A 15,040-nucleotide genomic window follows, 5' to 3' on the forward strand; every position below is an offset into this window, starting at 1 on the left:
TACGATCATACATCCGAGGCTCGTAGATGGACGTAGAGAATAATTCCAAGGTGGCTGGTTATCAGTGATATTTGACCGAACTTGGCTTGATGCCAACAAGATCACCTTCACGCTGAAGGACTTACATTTCATGGCCAGAACATCAGCGAAGGCACGAACTCCCACCTAGGCTGTGCAGTATAATCCATTCCAAGAAGTGAGGTATTCAAGTTGTGGTTATAAATCAGTTCCGTCGCACCCCGTCAAATTCAACGATCTCATCCACGAAACGTTCCCAGCGTTCCTCCCATTTCAGCGTCGCACGCGCCTTTTCATCGGCTGTGAGCATCGAGTACTGCGCCCGAACACACCCAGTCATTACCTGAAGCGGAACAGAGATAGAGAAATGTGTACCTGGATGCTGTCTCGTGCGATATGCCCCAGCGTGAGCAGCCCAGTGACTTCGCTTGCCGCAAGTACCTGTAGTTGCGTGTGTTTAAGTGACGATGAAAGAGGGGCATAAAAATGGAGTGAACCTGGAAAAAGTCAAAGCTCAAACCCATGTTTTGGAACAGCGATGGGTCATCTGAGCTCAGTGCCACCGGTACACCATGGTTAATCAAGATTGGGAGAGGATGCATCGGCATCGATGCCGCCAATCTCTACTTGCCCTCACTCAATCAGTGCCTGGTTATAATGAGATGGAAGGAAGATCAACGCACCAAAATCTCATTTGAAATGGGGCAGACCTCCAGCGCTACACCGCGTTCCCTGCACATCGACATAAGCTTTGGGTGTTTCACAAGCGAGAACCCGTGTCCGATTCGCTTCGTCCCTAACAGCAGTGCGTCGTACAGATTTTCATCTGCGATGGACCCGTCACCAGTGGTTTCACCTGCATGGAATATGAACGGGATATGATGGTGTTCTGGGAGTCCCTGAGAGGTTTGCAGGGTGCTGAAAGAGAGAAGCTGCGGGAGGTAGTCTTTGAGTGGACGAAGAACATTTTCGTCCCCGACAAGGTCAAAACCTTGAGCAGTTTGTGTTATGAAATGGAAGAAATTTTGAAAACATATAAAAAATACCGGTAATGATATCAGGGAAAAGCTTCTTCATCTCTATACAGTCGTTGAGATACCACTCCAACTCCTCAGGCTCGCAATTCCGGATCACCGTGTATATGATCTATTGTTTTATAGGCTTGAGACCCTAGTCATAGGATAACAAGTACCTTGGCGCCCATAAATTCGTCATCTCTTCCATGTTCTCGTAGACTCCCGTTGAATTCAACTAGGACGTCCTGAAACATGCTCAGCCACTCTTTGTGTGGAACACTTTGCTCCCCATCGGAACCGATCATGTACCTACCAATATCCCAATCCAAAACGAAAAGCACAATAAAGAAAGTCTTACTTTGGGCTGAAATTGATCCGCGCTTCTACATAAGATACGCCATCTGCAATGGTTTCCTCGAGGAACTGCCGGATATATGCGCGCCAAATTGGGGCAAAGTACACCAAGTTCTGTGCACCTCAATGAGTATGGTGTTCACCAATCTCTAAATATGTGTACTTACACTTGTGAGAACAGCAGCTGCACGAAATCTGTCCCATATCTTTGCGAAGATTATGAATGTATTCTTTTGCCCGACAAAATACAAAGTGGCACACCCTAATGCTATTATTATGCGTGACGTATGCATCGTTTGGGTTGATTGTGAGGCGGCATTCAACCCAGCGGTCAAATCCCTGTGTGCCACCAAGGGCAGCATCGAACTGTTCACGCGCACGGCGAAGGGGTACCCATTGTCCCGGTTTGTAGGTGGGTAGACACAGCGAGATGCACTGTGGAACGAAGCTGTGTGGAAGAGGACAAAATTCAATTTCAACAGATTTGATGGAATCAGGCGTGACTCGTGCTGATGCACGGATATGGATTGAGGTGTGCTGTAAGGCGAGCGCCAGCAGGGTATTTCCGTTGACAGTGAGATCAAGGTGTACGTGCAACAGTGCGCCTTTTGGCATCTTTGTGATTGTACGCATCACAGAAAATCATGCAACTAGCTGTGATTGAGTCTTCCCAAGTACCTAGAGATGGACAAACCTTGGTGATGATATTGAAGAGTTGGGTCTTGAGGATGATGTCCTTTCCTACGTAATAAGATATCAGCTAGCACTCTATGTGTTGAGAGCTTTACTGTACCTGTTAGAAACTCCATTCCAGGAAACGGATGAGGAACCTCATCATGCTCTATTCCCCAAATCGACTTGGCCTCCTCCTCGCGAATGCGGCGCAAGATCAAGTCTGCTTGTCGCGATTTTTCAGAGAAACGTTCTCCATTGACCGCATCGATGCGAAGGGCTCGATCATCTGCAATGAGCTGGGTTCGTTTGCGGTAGTACTCGTCGAGGAGAGTCATCACACAAGCTGGTAACCAATCGATCAGTGCAATGTCAGTCATTTAAGTCATGTGAGCGATAATGGATCACGTGAGTTGACAATGCACAAATGCAACTTGATCAGGTTCCTGGACGACGTCGTAGGTAGTCTACAGCCACTCAACCAGAGTCTATCTGTTTGCCAAAACAATGTCTTCAGGCGATGAGATGGGTACATTTGACCTCCATATGCTAGGTCAACTTAACTGATGAGCGCGCTTGAACACAGACGCATTGAAAACTACGACGCGTCCAAAATCTCGTAAGAGACAGCGCACCGTGTCCCCACAGCCGTCAACGTCTAAGCAGTCAAATAATCGGAAACTAATAACTGAATCCTCTCACTCCTCCCCTTCTTCTTCAGATGATATCGAGCTCATCGATCCACCACCTAATGTACCTGCGAATACGGTCCGTCCACAGAGAAAGAAGGGGCTGAGCAAGGCATCGGAAAGTCGCCCTAATGGAAAGGTCCCAGATAGCCAGTCAAAGTCTAAGCAAGAAAGTCAGGCAAAAGGGAAAGCGCCGGAGGGTCAAGCAGAGCCAAAGGACACTCGCGTCAAACCAAAACCTTACAAACCAAAACCTGCCAGGAAGCTTCCCTTTCCAGTTCCCGTCGTCGAAGACCCCTCAAATCATAGTGAACCAGAGAACGAGCCTGAGAAACCACCCATGAGCCCACGTATCAATCGCGAGCTCGAACGGTGGAAGACAAAAACAAAAGATGTACGTTTATACCATCCATCGTTCGGATGAGTAACGCTCATCGATTCCACTAGTTAGAGCATCAGCGTGACAGACTTTCGCAGCAACTCGAGGAACTTCTTCAGGTCCGAAAGACAGATGCTGAACAAGCCCTTGATGAACTTACGGCTCTATATGACAGTCGTTCAAAAAGTGAGTGTCACTGACTTGAAGGCATTTCAGCTAAATCGAGTCCTGTGCCTCTCCCTGCACTATTATTATCCCTCCAGCACAAGAGTCTATCATATCAGCCCTCCAAACACAACTCGCGTCCCAGTCACCCTTCTTCCGGACATCTGAGACTGAAACTGAGCCCAATCCTCCATCCAGCTCGACACACCCACCTCCCAATTCGAGCACTTCAGCCATTCCTCACTTCCTCACTCGCGCCACAGCTGATGCTGAACAGCGCACACTGCACGATAAGCTCGCACACATGCGGGACGAACTCGCAGCTAAAGACACAGTTGTCGAAGAGCGCGAACGGCGAATTGCCGAGCTTGAGCAGAGTGGTACGTCATTCTTGCTGGATCTGGTAGATTCTTCCCGTAGTGACGCTGAATCGCTTGTACTTGTGCAGTGAAAGATATCCGCGTCGAACTTAATGCCGAGATTGCGCGCTCAAAGCAACTTCTCGTGCGACAACCACACCCCCACACCAAAACCTTCTCCACAGATGTAGATCCAAAACACTTTGCAACCATCAAATTTTACGAGGATTTTTCAAACCTCTTGGTCTTAAACGTCAAATGGGAGCCGCGCGAGGGCGTGGAAGATGACATCGTGCATAAGTGTATATATACATATGTTGCGACGGTGAAGGATGAAGCCGACGTGTGGGAGCATGTCGAGAGGTGTAAGTTTTGTTCGCCCTCTTTTCCTTCCTATATGTGCCTACTAAATCGATCCCCGAAAATCAGCGATATCCTTCTCCCTCCGTGCCTACACCGAGGTGTCAAATTCAGATTCTGAAGACCCGGAAATGGACCGGCGCGTCAAGTATACCCCTCTCGAGCTTGACAAATTAAGCGATGATTTCAGGGAACGCCTTGGCTTCCTAGCGAGCCCGTTCACATTTCCGCACAAACAGGCTGCGCTGTTTTTGGGAAGCCTGACGCGCCAGATGGAGACTGCCTTTGAGGGTGAGAGGACGGGAAGTGCGGCTGACGAACATGAAGAGAGGAGAGAAGAAATTGTTGATGTGGACGATCTTTAGTGATTATACTGAGGGTGAGCCTCGGGTTCACAGATGCATCGAATTCGAGTTATTTGATTTATGTACACCCCATATTACCCCACGGCGATACCCGTTATGTATACAGTACATATATGATACACCGGCGTTGTATTGTCACTACAGTTGGTTTCTCTATTGACATAAATCCCTGTAAATGAAAACTCTCGACTGTGCATTATATTGTGCAAGGCCTTGTAAACAGACAGACGGTAAGTATTGGACGCACAAACAGTATCGCGGAGTTTCAAAAGTTTTGCACATTCAAAACTCACTGTCAGTAGGAAAGTCGACCATAGCTGCAATATGGCGCGTCTTGATCCTGTTTCGAGCGACGACGACGCTCCGGAAGCAGTCTCTCACTCTGTTTCCAAACGAAATGCTAAACGGGAGAAGAAAACCCTTCGTGACTTTGAGGCAGACGAAAACGCGCGGAAGAAGGCACATAACCGGGAAAGAGATCGGAAATTGAAGGAGCGGGCAGTTGTTACGCGTCTGGGGAAGCTTTCTGATAATGCAAGGCGGACGGGAAAGCGGAAAGCTCCAAAGGAATCTAATGTCGAAAGTGACGAGTCCTCCGGTGGGGAAGATGATATTCTTGAGGATAACGCGTTGGAGAAGCGAATGCGTCGTGCAATGGAGGATGCTGCTGATGAAATGGATGACGACGACGATGGGAATGGCGACGGCGAGCTAGAGAATCTGACAGATGGAGGATCAGGTGACAGTGGAGCAGATGAAGATATGGCAGAGTTCGATGCTGAAAGTGGGCTAGAAGAGGATGAGGAGATGACGAGTGGCAGTGAGGACGAAGCAGAAGACGAACACCGGCCTCCGTTGACAAAGTCATCGGCCAAGGGACAATATCTGGAAGATAGTCTTTTCGCGTCTGCATTTGCTTCGCAAAGTGCGCTCGTAACGGCAGATACTACTGCAACAAAGTCACTGCAAAAGGCGCAACCATCGAGAAAACGGCAGCGACGGCCACTCACGCGCGCCAAAGACCTTGTTGTCGGGTGCGCAGCTTGGACATTATGCTGTGAGCTTTCTGACCAGTCCGTCATTACAGAAATCGTACTATCCGTACCCTACCCAATTCACTTGGGTCCAAAGTTCATTCAACAGCTCACACCATCCCATCACAAAAGATACGCAAATTTATCAATCAAAGTCTTGGTATTAAAGGTCGGCTATCGTCTGCTAAAGCAAAATCACGAGGATGGGAGAGACGGCCAGGTGAGTCGTGGTCTAATATTGATTTCACTCATGCAAACCAAGATTTAGCGAATGTCGGTGTAATGAAATGGACTGGAGCACCTTCTGGTTTTGTTCGCGATAAGCAATAAAGATTTATGCCTACCAGTTGCGACATTTAAACCCAAAGACGAACTCCGGATGGCGATGGATTTGGGCACCTGTTACATCCAGGAATCACTCAAAGTCTGATGGGATATCCATCCTGAGATGGAAGACGTTGACTATCACTTAGTCATCGCGACCTGCAGTTACCATACAATCGCAATGACTGTTGTCACCGAGAGATCTCACTCAGTAGTTTCTTCGTGGGGACGTTCCTGGAATACAATGGTTCCAAGTAGCAGCGTAGTTTGTTTGTTTCGACAAATCTGTAGATATTCGGAATTCATTAGACTGATGACCGCTGTCTACCCTCAACTAACAAGTCGTAATGTGGAGGATGGGGCCGCATCGGAGAAGTGAGCGCTGAAAGTTAGATCTCATTGGCTCCTAAAATGGATTATCCCCAAAAAAATTTTGAATTTTGTCCCAGAGCTGTGATAGTGTTTTAAAAAGATGATTCCTGTACTTAACAACAACCGCACTTTGCAATTTATATCGCGCTGGAGCTTGGGACTTCCATTCCGGAGTCCGGAACCGGACTCGTTTCAGCGCACCCTCAAGTTTCTATATATCACTGGCCCCAGTGGTCTGCTATCGAATGCATCATGGCGTATTGACCTGAGCCTTGATCGCCACTGGCCCACTTCCTCGCTATACATGAGTCATTTACATGCAAAGTTCTTTGGGAAATCGGCTATTCGGCACTCAAGTTCAAGGTATTTTGGCCTTAGCTAACTGATACGGCAGCTTGACATGCACTGCCCTATCGCTTAGCGCTTGTGCATAGGTATAACTGCGGGTACTTGAATTCTTCCTTCGATCTGGCGCTACATACAGGTTCCAAGACACGGGGCACAAACTATTGCGGGTACAGGATAACGTTTCAAGAGTTGGAATTCTAGACGGTCCGTGTTATTTTTCCGTGTGTCCTTTATCACCGGATGGCTCACGTTTTTATCATAGACGATCGAATAATAGGTATAGCATGCCTTTTCTTGTATCAAATGTCGTTGATTTTATACAGGCTTGTCCGTCTGCACAGCGGTTTCTAACAGTAGTCTAGGGCGATGCGGAAGTGTGCATGCGACCGTTTGCCATTGGACCCGCACCCGCCACAATCCAGGGAATCGTTTATAACACAATCGGATCCATGGAATTCGCTATCTTTCTCCCCTTCACCAGTGCCACCAGTGCCACCCTTGCCGATGCTTGCCGACTACTTCCAGAGACGTGAAAAACTTATCGCAGAGGATCGCGCATTGCGTATAGACCATGTTCGTGCCAACTATTCAGCGGCCGAGCTCAAGGCAGACAAAGTAGTGCGCTCCATCCGTGCTAAAGAAGCTATGTCTGTCTGGGGAGCTGATCACGAGAACATCCCTCACCCATATCCCGGGATGGAGTTTCTGCATGGTATGAGGCTCGACTCGCACTTGGCACTTCCTCTCACATTTATGTACAGCCAAAGAAATTATTGTAAAGACAGATCTCTACAGTAAAATAGTCTCCAAAGTAAGCATATAGCAAATCACCATACTTCCCATCTCGACCGCGGTTGCCCTGTAGATGCCAAAGGGCGCGCTGTTGCATGTGCACCAGAACGCTTCAGTGGAGGCCAGAATGGTGCTTGACCTGGCACTAGGTCATCCTGCGATACATATCTGTGTTCCGGGTCCGCTAGACGCGGCTTGCCTCAAAACTGTATTGCCCAAGATCCAGCCGATTCCTGTAGAACAGTATCCTGCCGTCAATGCAGTTGGTATCACAGATCTTTCATATACTGGTGGCTGGGTTCCTATCAAGAGGGCGCGAGAGCTCTTCGATCCTGCACTAGGCGGCCCTGCCGGATTTGATACGTGGGTACTTAGCGCCTTTGTGATCAATCCAAGTGATGCGTTTAAGACGTACAACACGCCGATGAAAGTGAGTTTCCCATGAATATGTGACCTGCTGAACATGTTCTTAAAGTGAGAGACTCGCAGATCTGGCTGAAATTTGGAAGTACATTTGGAGTGACCGATGTGAGTCTATGGCGTGCTGGAAGTCAATATGTGAGCCTGTACTGATGAGCCTTAGCCCATCATCCGATTCGTGCCGATTCAAAAGGAATACTTGCGGATGTGCATCCGCTCATCGATAGACGATGGCATCTCTTATATTGAGATACGGACTAGTTTCTTTAGAAAGTGAGTCGGAAAGACGTACGACTATGCTTGAAATACCTGATATTTTGTCAGATACATACTTGCAGAGGACGCGAAGACCAAACTTGATCTGCGCGAACTACTCTTAATATTTCGAGAGGTCACGGACGAAATGAAAGCGGAAATGAAGGCGAAAGGCCGGGAAGACGATTTCGTCGGGTTGAAGGTCAGCTTGGTCTCGGTGCTACTCAAGCTCAGACTGATATTTTTCTTAGATTATCTATAATACCCTGAGAATTATCTCCCCCGAGGAATTGGAAGCAGAGCTAGATCAGTGCAGCAGATTCAAAGAGGAATTTCCGGATCTTATTGCTGGCAAGTTCCGTGGTTCTGTCTAATATCAGATCTAAGTGTTCTATCTCGCAGGCTTTGATCTCGTGGGCCACGAAGATGGAGCGGAGTGTAAACCACTAATCTATTACGCAGAACCGCTTCTGCGTTTCGCCGAGCAGCATCCGGATATCCCATTCATCTTTCATGCCGGTGAAACACTAGGCGATGGCACTGAAGCGGATATGAATCTGTATGATGCTATCCTGCTTGGAACAAAGCGTATCGGACACGGGTTAGGTGCATTGTATAGCATAAAGCGCTCGCTAACTCATGTCGGATAGCTTCTCACTGGCCAAGCATCCCAAATTGATGCAAATTTGTCGAGAGAAGAAAATAGCAATTGAAGTCTGTCCTATATCGTGAGTGAGCTGTATAACTAGACGCCTCTAGTTTGTCTTAATCTTCCAATAGAAATGAAGTACTAGTAAGATTTTCTGTATACTGCCTCCGAATCTATGTTGCTCAACAATTGGTAGCGTCTTACCTCATCGATGCCTATGCACCCCCTCCCGATAATCATGAACCAAGGCATTCCGGTGGTACTGTCTTCCGATGATCCTGCAATGTTCAATAGCATGGGGTTATCCTTTGATTTCTTCCAGGTAAGCTTTTTTTTTGTTTATCCCTTAGTAGAACAAGACTCATCACTTGCTTAAAGGTGCTAGTAGCAAGTGAAGTTACAGGACTCCTTACTCTCAGCCAAATGGCCCGTGACAGTATTACTGTGAGTCGTGTTTCTGTTCTCATCTCTTGCATTGTGTGACATTGGCTGGGTAGTATTCCTTGCTCGATGAGGGGAGCAAGCGCAAGGCTATGGATGCGTGGGAAAGAAAGTGGACTAAATTCGTTGAAGAGGTTGCAGCGATGGATCCGTGAAGCTTTGGCTCTCGGATTTTACTGTGAGTCATGTCCTTGTGTTTATCCCATGCATTGTATAACGCTACTTGGATAGTTTTCCGTGCTCGATACCAGAGCAGTTGCTCGGTCATGGACGCATGAAAAAGATGGTTGCCAAGTTCACAGAGGAGGTTGCGACATTGCGTCCGTGAACTTTTGGCTCCCGCTCATAGAAACATCGAAATATATAGAACTCTGATTGTTGTGCATAGGGATACGTTAAATTAACAAACTTGCGTGATTGTTGGCCGATGATGGCAACTTAGAGGCCACCTATTCAACCTAGTGATTAGTGCCGCAGGGACTACGACGCTGCCGGTATCATTCTATCAGATTCAACCCATAAGTTGGCAACCGTTTCTTCAGCCATATGTAGCGCCGGTAGTGCAAGAACAGCAGGCACATGTTTTGTGTGACACGATGTTCCGGGTCGAGGTTACGAAGCTGATGATTGTATTATTTACAGTGGCACTGTTTGTCATTTAATGATACTAATCATGGGATGCTTTGCAGGAGTATTGTATTTCAGATGGACTGATGATTTATTACGGAAAGTAGCAAACGTAACACGAGCGGTTCTCTGAAAGGATGTCAAGATGTCGGCTTGTTTGGGACGAGGCCGGAGACAGACGGAGGAACGACCGTGCAAAAAACGCGATGCCACAATAAGACAATGGGGCAGACATAGCGAAAGCTGGATAAGATGGTACCGAGAGGACACGGGCACGTAGAAAGAGGGGAATATGAACTAGGCAAGCCAATGGCAGAAGAAGATATGATTGAGGAATGGATGTAACAGGTGGGTTTTTGGACAGCTCAGACATGGTTCTGGTGTCTAGATGGAGGACGCTATTGACGCCACCTCCCTAGTGATGGGCGGGCGGGCATAGGAATAGGATTGCACAGGTGCCGAGGCGGGCAGCAGAAGGTGGAATGAAGGATATTAATATCCGCAAGTGGCTCCGTTTGAATTTGCCGAGCCTGCCGAGCGGTACCCAGACTCGTGCATAGACTTGCACCAAAGCCGGCCAAAATCCCGTCATTCGAGCCAAGTACTTTAGGAAAACCATCTCGCTCGTAATGTTCCAAAATGCACTTCGGACATCGGCATATGTATGTCTTTCTATCAGACGTACACATATTTGGTGTATTCTGACCTTTTCGTCAGCTCTCGCTTCACAGGAGCACTATTTCCAGCTGTCTGAGGTCACAAACCTTTCGTCGATTGCTATCTCAGGAATCTCGCTCAAAAATACAGGCTGCAGTGACCGAACACCCTGTGGTATTGTTTATGAAGGGCAGCCCAGAGCAGCCTATGTGCGGTTTTTCACGGGGGGTGGTGAAGATCCTCAGTGCTTTCGACATTCCACCTGAAAAGTTCAAGGCATATAATGTCCTCGAGGATTCGGAGCTCAGGACCGGAATTAAAGAATTCTCGTAAGTTATGCTGCATTTGACGCTGTCACCAAGCCTCAGGTACCTCTCTTGCAGGGAATGGCCAACCATTCCACAACTGTATGTGAACGGGGAGTTTGTAGGTGGGAGCGACATTGCTTTAAGCAGTGAGTTGGGTTGCATTGTCGAATATATTTTAAACTCAAATCATTCCAAGTGTTTCAATCGGGAGAGTTAGAAACGCTCCTCGAGCAGCATGGGGTTATTCCGAAGGCGTCGGAATCTCCCTCTTAATGTACCGCATGGATAACACCAAGAATCGGAAAGTTAGCGCCGTACTCACACAGACCCGCACCGTACAATCAAATAACTATCATCACTCTTTCCTTGTCCTCCTCATCTTCGACTTCGTTTCGCTTTCGTTTTTAATTCCTATAGAGGCTAGAAGATCCTCAGTGTTCGGAACAACTAATCACTGCTGCACAGGGAACAAGGTATAACACCTCAGCACGTAAAATGAGACTCTCAAGTGCCCATTTCTGTATGGACAAGGTCTTTAGTGCTTCGTGAAATCTATTTCCCCAGCTTGGCGGATGATGGGCCAAGCTCTCAAGAACACGGTGAAGATGTTGTGCCTGTTTATGATGAGATTACAGTTGAGCAAATGAAATACCTATGTCATGAAAGAGACTTCGCTATCATTAGCATGCAGCAGGGTCTGGCAGCGTACTGGCCCCCTAAATGTCATTCTATACTGAACCGTCGACACCATCCAACTCGCTCACGGCAGAGACTTCCGGGGGCACCTACGTCAACAGCCCGTCATAGTCCGCCTCCATCTCACTTCCATCTCAAATCTTCCTTCCTTGAGATTTCCAGCCAATTCGACTACGTTGTAGACTCCACCCATCTCACCAGAGCCGTGAGCCGTCTTAGTGCTCCCAGCATTTTATGTGTATGAGGTTTGCTCTGGCTGGAGAGAACGTAGATGCCATGCGTGTCGTTATCAACCTTCTGAAACAGATTTTACTTGCGAATGATCCTGAGGTTGAGGTGGTTACACCCAGGAGAAAAGACAATTTAGCAAGCTATTCAAAAGGTGACTGTTAAAGACCCTTGCCATGCCCGTGTTGATTGGCGTCAATCCCCGAACGCCTCGCAAAGCAGAATACGAGAAATTCGGTATGCACCGGAAGGACTACCTTGTAATCATCAAACAGATATCAGGGGCCCGTACTATCTTTTCCCGTCACTTACTGAAGAGCGATAATATTACTTACCACGACAGGAAATCGAAAATACTGCATACAGCCTCGGACCACTTCTTATCATCTGAGTCCTATAGAACTGACCTTCTGAAGAAGCTCAGATTTATACCAGATCGCCCAGCTTGTATAAATCAAGCGGAATGTTCTAGCAGCTAGCCCTAAATAGCCCAAATCACTCCAAGTCCTCTATTAGCTATGCGTTCAATACTGCATCTAGGTCGCGGGTCAATCACCTGATGAACGTTTGAACCCTATTGGAAAAGATGAAATTAGTCACAATATTTGCATAAAGCGCGCGTCATTTAGTGGAAGGTGGCTTTTAAAAGATACTTGGTTGACATCTAGTTGCTACATATCATACGGGAGATCTACCAAAAATGATATAACAACCGTAGTATCAGCAGTTATCTGTCTTCCTCCGCAATGAGAACATCAGAACATCAACTTTTCGATCGCAATCTTGACATTACGGATCTGGCTTTGCAGCTCCCTAGCTTCGCTAGTTGTAACACTGGCAGCGATGACAGGCCTGGACACATTGCATGCACGTCCAAGGGCTGCCTTGGAAGGAATGAACACGTACGGAACGTTCTGTACGGTCGGCAGTTAGGAGTCAACGGTGTAAATAGCTCAAAAGAGCATACCTTTTCCTCGCAAAGAAGGGGAAGATGCAAAAGAATTTCAAGGGGCTCGGTATCCGCGGTGAGGACGATGAACTCCGCCACACCACGGTTAAGCGTCTTAGTTGCTGTGGAGATGAACATCAGATAGAGGAACAGAAAAGGGGCTGGACGTTGCTCACCTTCATTGGCACCTTTTTTTAGTTGTTTGTACTGACCAGCCTGTTGGACCAAGTCCAAGATCTACGGTACCATGATGTCAGCCGTTAGTGATGAGCTCTTGAAAAAACTTACGGAGTTAGTTAGGCCCTCATCTGCAAGAGGCCATGCTTTTCCGCGTGCTTCAACCATGATGAGTAGGTGACCTCACGTTGGATTGATCCTTGGTCAAAAAAAACTTGTCGAGGATCCTGGTCTGTTCTGTAAGTAGAAAAGTTCGGTGTTGTTGTGGCTGTGGTGTGTTGGTATGTTTGTCTCGGAAGAAACCCAAGCCAACGACGTACACTAGACTGTCGTTTCAGGTGTCGTATTTGCACTACAGGAGACCCGGCCACTGGTTCCCAGTAAACAGCGGGTATTCGTTGTATAAATTTTGTAAAGGAGGTAAGTCAATTTCAGTACTATTCAATCCGTATCCAACTCGCAATCCGTCTTCCTCACCACGTCCACTCGTCCCCCATCAGACATTTCAAACCACACTACCATACGATACCACACTATCAAGCCCATCACTCCAGAATCCCGTCCTCCTAACCAGAAAAGATTTTTGAGCTGAATTTCGAAAATGGCAGAAGCAGACTACAATCGCAAGAGGTCGCGCTCTCCTTCTGACTCTGACGAGAAGAAGCATCACAAGCGTGCTAACACAGGCGCTACGGCTCACGCGGATGACTCACGAGTTGACAAACACCAGGGTTCTGGTTCATCAACCGCTACGTCTATGACTCGCGATGTGAACATGACGGAAACTCCCGCATCCGTAGTAGATACTACTGCGTCTACTCCTTCTCCTAAGGAAACTTCATCCGACAATCGACGCGACGACTCCCGCACCCGCTCTGAAGAGGCCGGAAAACCAACTTCTATGTCTGCACCACCTTCCTCGTCCTCAGCTGCCGCTCCTCCCTCAGCTATGATTCATATGCGTTGCTTGATCGTTACACAGGACGCGTCAATCATCATCGGAAAGGGTGGTTCGCATGTCAATGAGATTCGAGACAAGAGTGGCGCTCGTGTTATGGTCTCTGAGAGCATTCCCGGTAACCCTGAGAGAATTCTCAATGTTAGCGGGCCGCTTGATGCTGTATCCAAGGTAAGCTCGAGATACCTTATTACCATTTCTTTTTGTTCATCATAATCAACCGACAGGCTTTTGGTCTTATTGTACGACGGATCAATGACGAACCCTTCGATGTACCCTCAGTTCCTGGAAGTCGTGCAGTAACTATCAAGTTCATGATTCCAAACTCGCGCATGGGGTCCGTGATAGGGAAACAAGGTTCAAAAATCAAGGAAATTCAAGATGCCAGTGGAGCACGATTGAATGCAAGCGAGGGTATGCTCCCTGGTTCGACTGAGGTATAGCACAAGAATTTATTGCAAGGCAGCACCTAATTGTTTTGCGTGAATATAGCGAGTCCTGAGCGTTGCAGGTGTTGCGGATGCTATTCATATAGCAACCTACTACATCGGTAATATCCTCATTGAAGCACAAGAGCGCATGCCTTCTTCGTCTTCCAACCATTCTAGTTACCGCCCTTCCAGCTACTCTCGACGACCTCCGTATACTGGCTCGTCATATGTGCCAGGGTATGCGAACGCATCGCAGCCTTACGGTGCCCCACCGCCCCCTAATCCACCACAGCAACTTCAAACACAGCAAATATATATCCCTAATGATTTGGTGGGCTGTATTATCGGAAAAGGGGGTAGTAAAATCAACGAAATCCGCCATATGAGCGCTAGTCAGATCAAGATCATGGAACCAGGTGCCGGACTCAACGGCGCTCCAGCGCCTCCAGGTAACGAAAACGAGCGTTTGGTTGTTATAACTGGACAGCCTGCGAACATTCAGATGGCAGTACAACTGTTGTATCACGTACGTTGCTTCTGTTTAAATAATGTCAAGAATTTCCTCACGCGTGAGCCATTTCAGCGGTTGGAACAAGAGAAGCAGAAGCAGCTACGAACATCCACTTCATCTTCTTCTTGAGCTCGCAGGTGGCCCTTGGACTCATGCACTGCTACGTTGGTTTCATTTGTCGACAAATTTTCAAGCATGCTCGCTGTGCTTTCTTTTCCTTTTTGATGCTATGGCTGTGAAAGGGTCACCACGCAGATATGTACATTAGTCGCCTTGCCTGTCTTTGGTCTTCGGTCAAGCAATTTCTTTCTGCTTGCCGCTAGTGTTGGTTCGACCTAACAAGTATTTACTTAATTTTTTTTTGGTCCCTGTTGACTGTTGTCCCCACGCTTTCTGGTAAACGATAAACTATTTATGGTGAATAGTTACGTAAAACTAGCTTATTAGTGAAAAATCTACGCCAGCTGTAGAGTATAGAGGACTACA

At 47.5% G+C, this 15,040-nt stretch overlaps 7 protein-coding genes across 7 annotated transcripts; 5 read left to right on the plus strand and 2 right to left on the minus strand.

Moving 5' to 3' along the window:
• Positions 1–223: 223 nt before the first annotated feature.
• Positions 224–2,398, minus strand: EDB93DRAFT_1076730 (Metallo-dependent hydrolase; the record flags this gene model as incomplete). The annotated part of the gene is made up of 11 exons (XM_041445266.1): positions 224–334; positions 394–459; positions 516–641; positions 702–1,009; positions 1,065–1,164; positions 1,211–1,343; positions 1,393–1,502; positions 1,556–1,594; positions 1,650–2,003; positions 2,083–2,129; positions 2,182–2,398. The coding sequence occupies 11 exons, from the start codon at positions 2,396–2,398 to the stop codon at positions 224–226; spliced, it is 1,611 nt and encodes a 536-aa protein (XP_041312237.1).
• A 95-nt stretch (positions 2,399–2,493) lies between these two features.
• Positions 2,494–4,572, plus strand: EDB93DRAFT_1121733 (uncharacterized protein). The gene is made up of 6 exons (XM_041448567.1): positions 2,494–2,589; positions 2,647–3,143; positions 3,197–3,314; positions 3,392–3,673; positions 3,742–4,017; positions 4,082–4,572. The coding sequence occupies exons 1-6, from the start codon at positions 2,568–2,570 to the stop codon at positions 4,375–4,377; spliced, it is 1,491 nt and encodes a 496-aa protein (XP_041312238.1). The 5' UTR covers positions 2,494–2,567; the 3' UTR covers positions 4,378–4,572.
• A 71-nt stretch (positions 4,573–4,643) lies between these two features.
• On the plus strand, positions 4,644–6,069 carry EDB93DRAFT_1121735 (uncharacterized protein). The gene is made up of 3 exons (XM_041448568.1): positions 4,644–5,411; positions 5,465–5,631; positions 5,680–6,069. The coding sequence occupies exons 1-3, from the start codon at positions 4,702–4,704 to the stop codon at positions 5,739–5,741; spliced, it is 939 nt and encodes a 312-aa protein (XP_041312239.1). The 5' UTR covers positions 4,644–4,701; the 3' UTR covers positions 5,742–6,069.
• An 890-nt stretch (positions 6,070–6,959) lies between these two features.
• On the plus strand, positions 6,960–9,167 carry EDB93DRAFT_1077106 (Metallo-dependent hydrolase; the record flags this gene model as incomplete). The annotated part of the gene is made up of 13 exons (XM_041445289.1): positions 6,960–7,167; positions 7,217–7,266; positions 7,321–7,677; positions 7,737–7,775; positions 7,831–7,940; positions 7,992–8,124; positions 8,174–8,282; positions 8,325–8,523; positions 8,573–8,650; positions 8,703–8,715; positions 8,768–8,893; positions 8,950–9,015; positions 9,069–9,167. The coding sequence occupies 13 exons, from the start codon at positions 6,960–6,962 to the stop codon at positions 9,165–9,167; spliced, it is 1,587 nt and encodes a 528-aa protein (XP_041312240.1).
• A 940-nt stretch (positions 9,168–10,107) lies between these two features.
• On the plus strand, positions 10,108–11,062 carry EDB93DRAFT_674597 (thioredoxin-like protein). Its single transcript, XM_041457072.1, has 4 exons — positions 10,108–10,301; positions 10,357–10,625; positions 10,680–10,750; positions 10,801–11,062. The coding sequence occupies exons 1-4, from the start codon at positions 10,269–10,271 to the stop codon at positions 10,875–10,877; spliced, it is 450 nt and encodes a 149-aa protein (XP_041312241.1). The 5' UTR covers positions 10,108–10,268; the 3' UTR covers positions 10,878–11,062.
• A 1,005-nt stretch (positions 11,063–12,067) lies between these two features.
• EDB93DRAFT_1121774 (50S ribosomal protein L30e-like protein) lies at positions 12,068–12,939 on the minus strand. The gene is made up of 4 exons (XM_041448569.1): positions 12,766–12,939; positions 12,654–12,714; positions 12,496–12,599; positions 12,068–12,442 (listed from the first exon to the last, which is right to left on the minus strand). Exons 1-4 carry the CDS (start codon positions 12,820–12,822, stop codon positions 12,284–12,286), a joined length of 381 nt encoding a protein of 126 aa, XP_041312242.1. The 5' UTR covers positions 12,823–12,939; the 3' UTR covers positions 12,068–12,283.
• On the plus strand, positions 12,940–15,036 carry EDB93DRAFT_1199437 (uncharacterized protein). Its single transcript, XM_041450921.1, has 4 exons — positions 12,940–13,783; positions 13,840–14,049; positions 14,105–14,569; positions 14,627–15,036. The coding sequence occupies exons 1-4, from the start codon at positions 13,256–13,258 to the stop codon at positions 14,681–14,683; spliced, it is 1,260 nt and encodes a 419-aa protein (XP_041312243.1). The 5' UTR covers positions 12,940–13,255; the 3' UTR covers positions 14,684–15,036.
• Positions 15,037–15,040: the final 4 nt, after the last annotated feature.

The sequence above is a fragment of the Suillus bovinus genome, assembly GCF_016758785.1.
Source record: "Suillus bovinus strain UH-Sbo-P2 chromosome Unknown EDB93scaffold_5, whole genome shotgun sequence".
Classification (NCBI taxonomy): Eukaryota; Fungi; Basidiomycota; class Agaricomycetes; order Boletales; family Suillaceae; genus Suillus; species Suillus bovinus.

Excerpts from the sequence above, each read along its gene's own strand:
- EDB93DRAFT_1121733 (XM_041448567.1), top strand. The coding sequence starts at position 2,568 with ATGTCTTCAGGCGATGAGATGG. Across the intron at positions 3,144-3,196 it reads GGAAGACAAAAACAAAAGAT|TTAGAGCATCAGCGTGACAG; the intron begins GTACGTTTATAC and ends CGATTCCACTAG. Across the intron at positions 4,018-4,081 it reads GTGGGAGCATGTCGAGAGGT|CGATATCCTTCTCCCTCCGT; the intron begins GTAAGTTTTGTT and ends CCCGAAAATCAG.
- EDB93DRAFT_1121735 (XM_041448568.1), top strand. The coding sequence starts at position 4,702 with ATGGCGCGTCTTGATCCTGTTTCGAGCGACGACGACGCTCCGGAAGCA. Across the intron at positions 5,412-5,464 it reads GCCAAAGACCTTGTTGTCGG|AAATCGTACTATCCGTACCC; the intron begins GTGCGCAGCTTG and ends CCGTCATTACAG. Across the intron at positions 5,632-5,679 it reads AGGATGGGAGAGACGGCCAG|CGAATGTCGGTGTAATGAAA; the intron begins GTGAGTCGTGGT and ends ACCAAGATTTAG.
- EDB93DRAFT_674597 (XM_041457072.1), top strand. The coding sequence starts at position 10,269 with ATGTTCCAAAATGCACTTCGGACATCGGCATAT. Across the intron at positions 10,302-10,356 it reads CACTTCGGACATCGGCATAT|CTCTCGCTTCACAGGAGCAC; the intron begins GTATGTCTTTCT and ends CCTTTTCGTCAG. Across the intron at positions 10,751-10,800 it reads GAGCGACATTGCTTTAAGCA|TGTTTCAATCGGGAGAGTTA; the intron begins GTGAGTTGGGTT and ends AATCATTCCAAG.
- EDB93DRAFT_1121774 (XM_041448569.1), bottom strand. The coding sequence starts at position 12,822 with ATGGTTGAAGCACGCGGAAAAGCATGGCCTCTTGCAGATGAGGGCCTA. Across the intron at positions 12,715-12,765 it reads ATGAGGGCCTAACTAACTCC|ATCTTGGACTTGGTCCAACA; the intron begins GTAAGTTTTTTC and ends ATGGTACCGTAG. Across the intron at positions 12,600-12,653 it reads AAAAAAAGGTGCCAATGAAG|CAACTAAGACGCTTAACCGT; the intron begins GTGAGCAACGTC and ends TCATCTCCACAG.
- EDB93DRAFT_1199437 (XM_041450921.1), top strand. The coding sequence starts at position 13,256 with ATGGCAGAAGCAGACTACAATCGCAAGAGGTCGCGCTCTCCTTCTGAC. Across the intron at positions 13,784-13,839 it reads CGCTTGATGCTGTATCCAAG|GCTTTTGGTCTTATTGTACG; the intron begins GTAAGCTCGAGA and ends ATCAACCGACAG. Across the intron at positions 14,050-14,104 it reads TGCTCCCTGGTTCGACTGAG|CGAGTCCTGAGCGTTGCAGG; the intron begins GTATAGCACAAG and ends GCGTGAATATAG.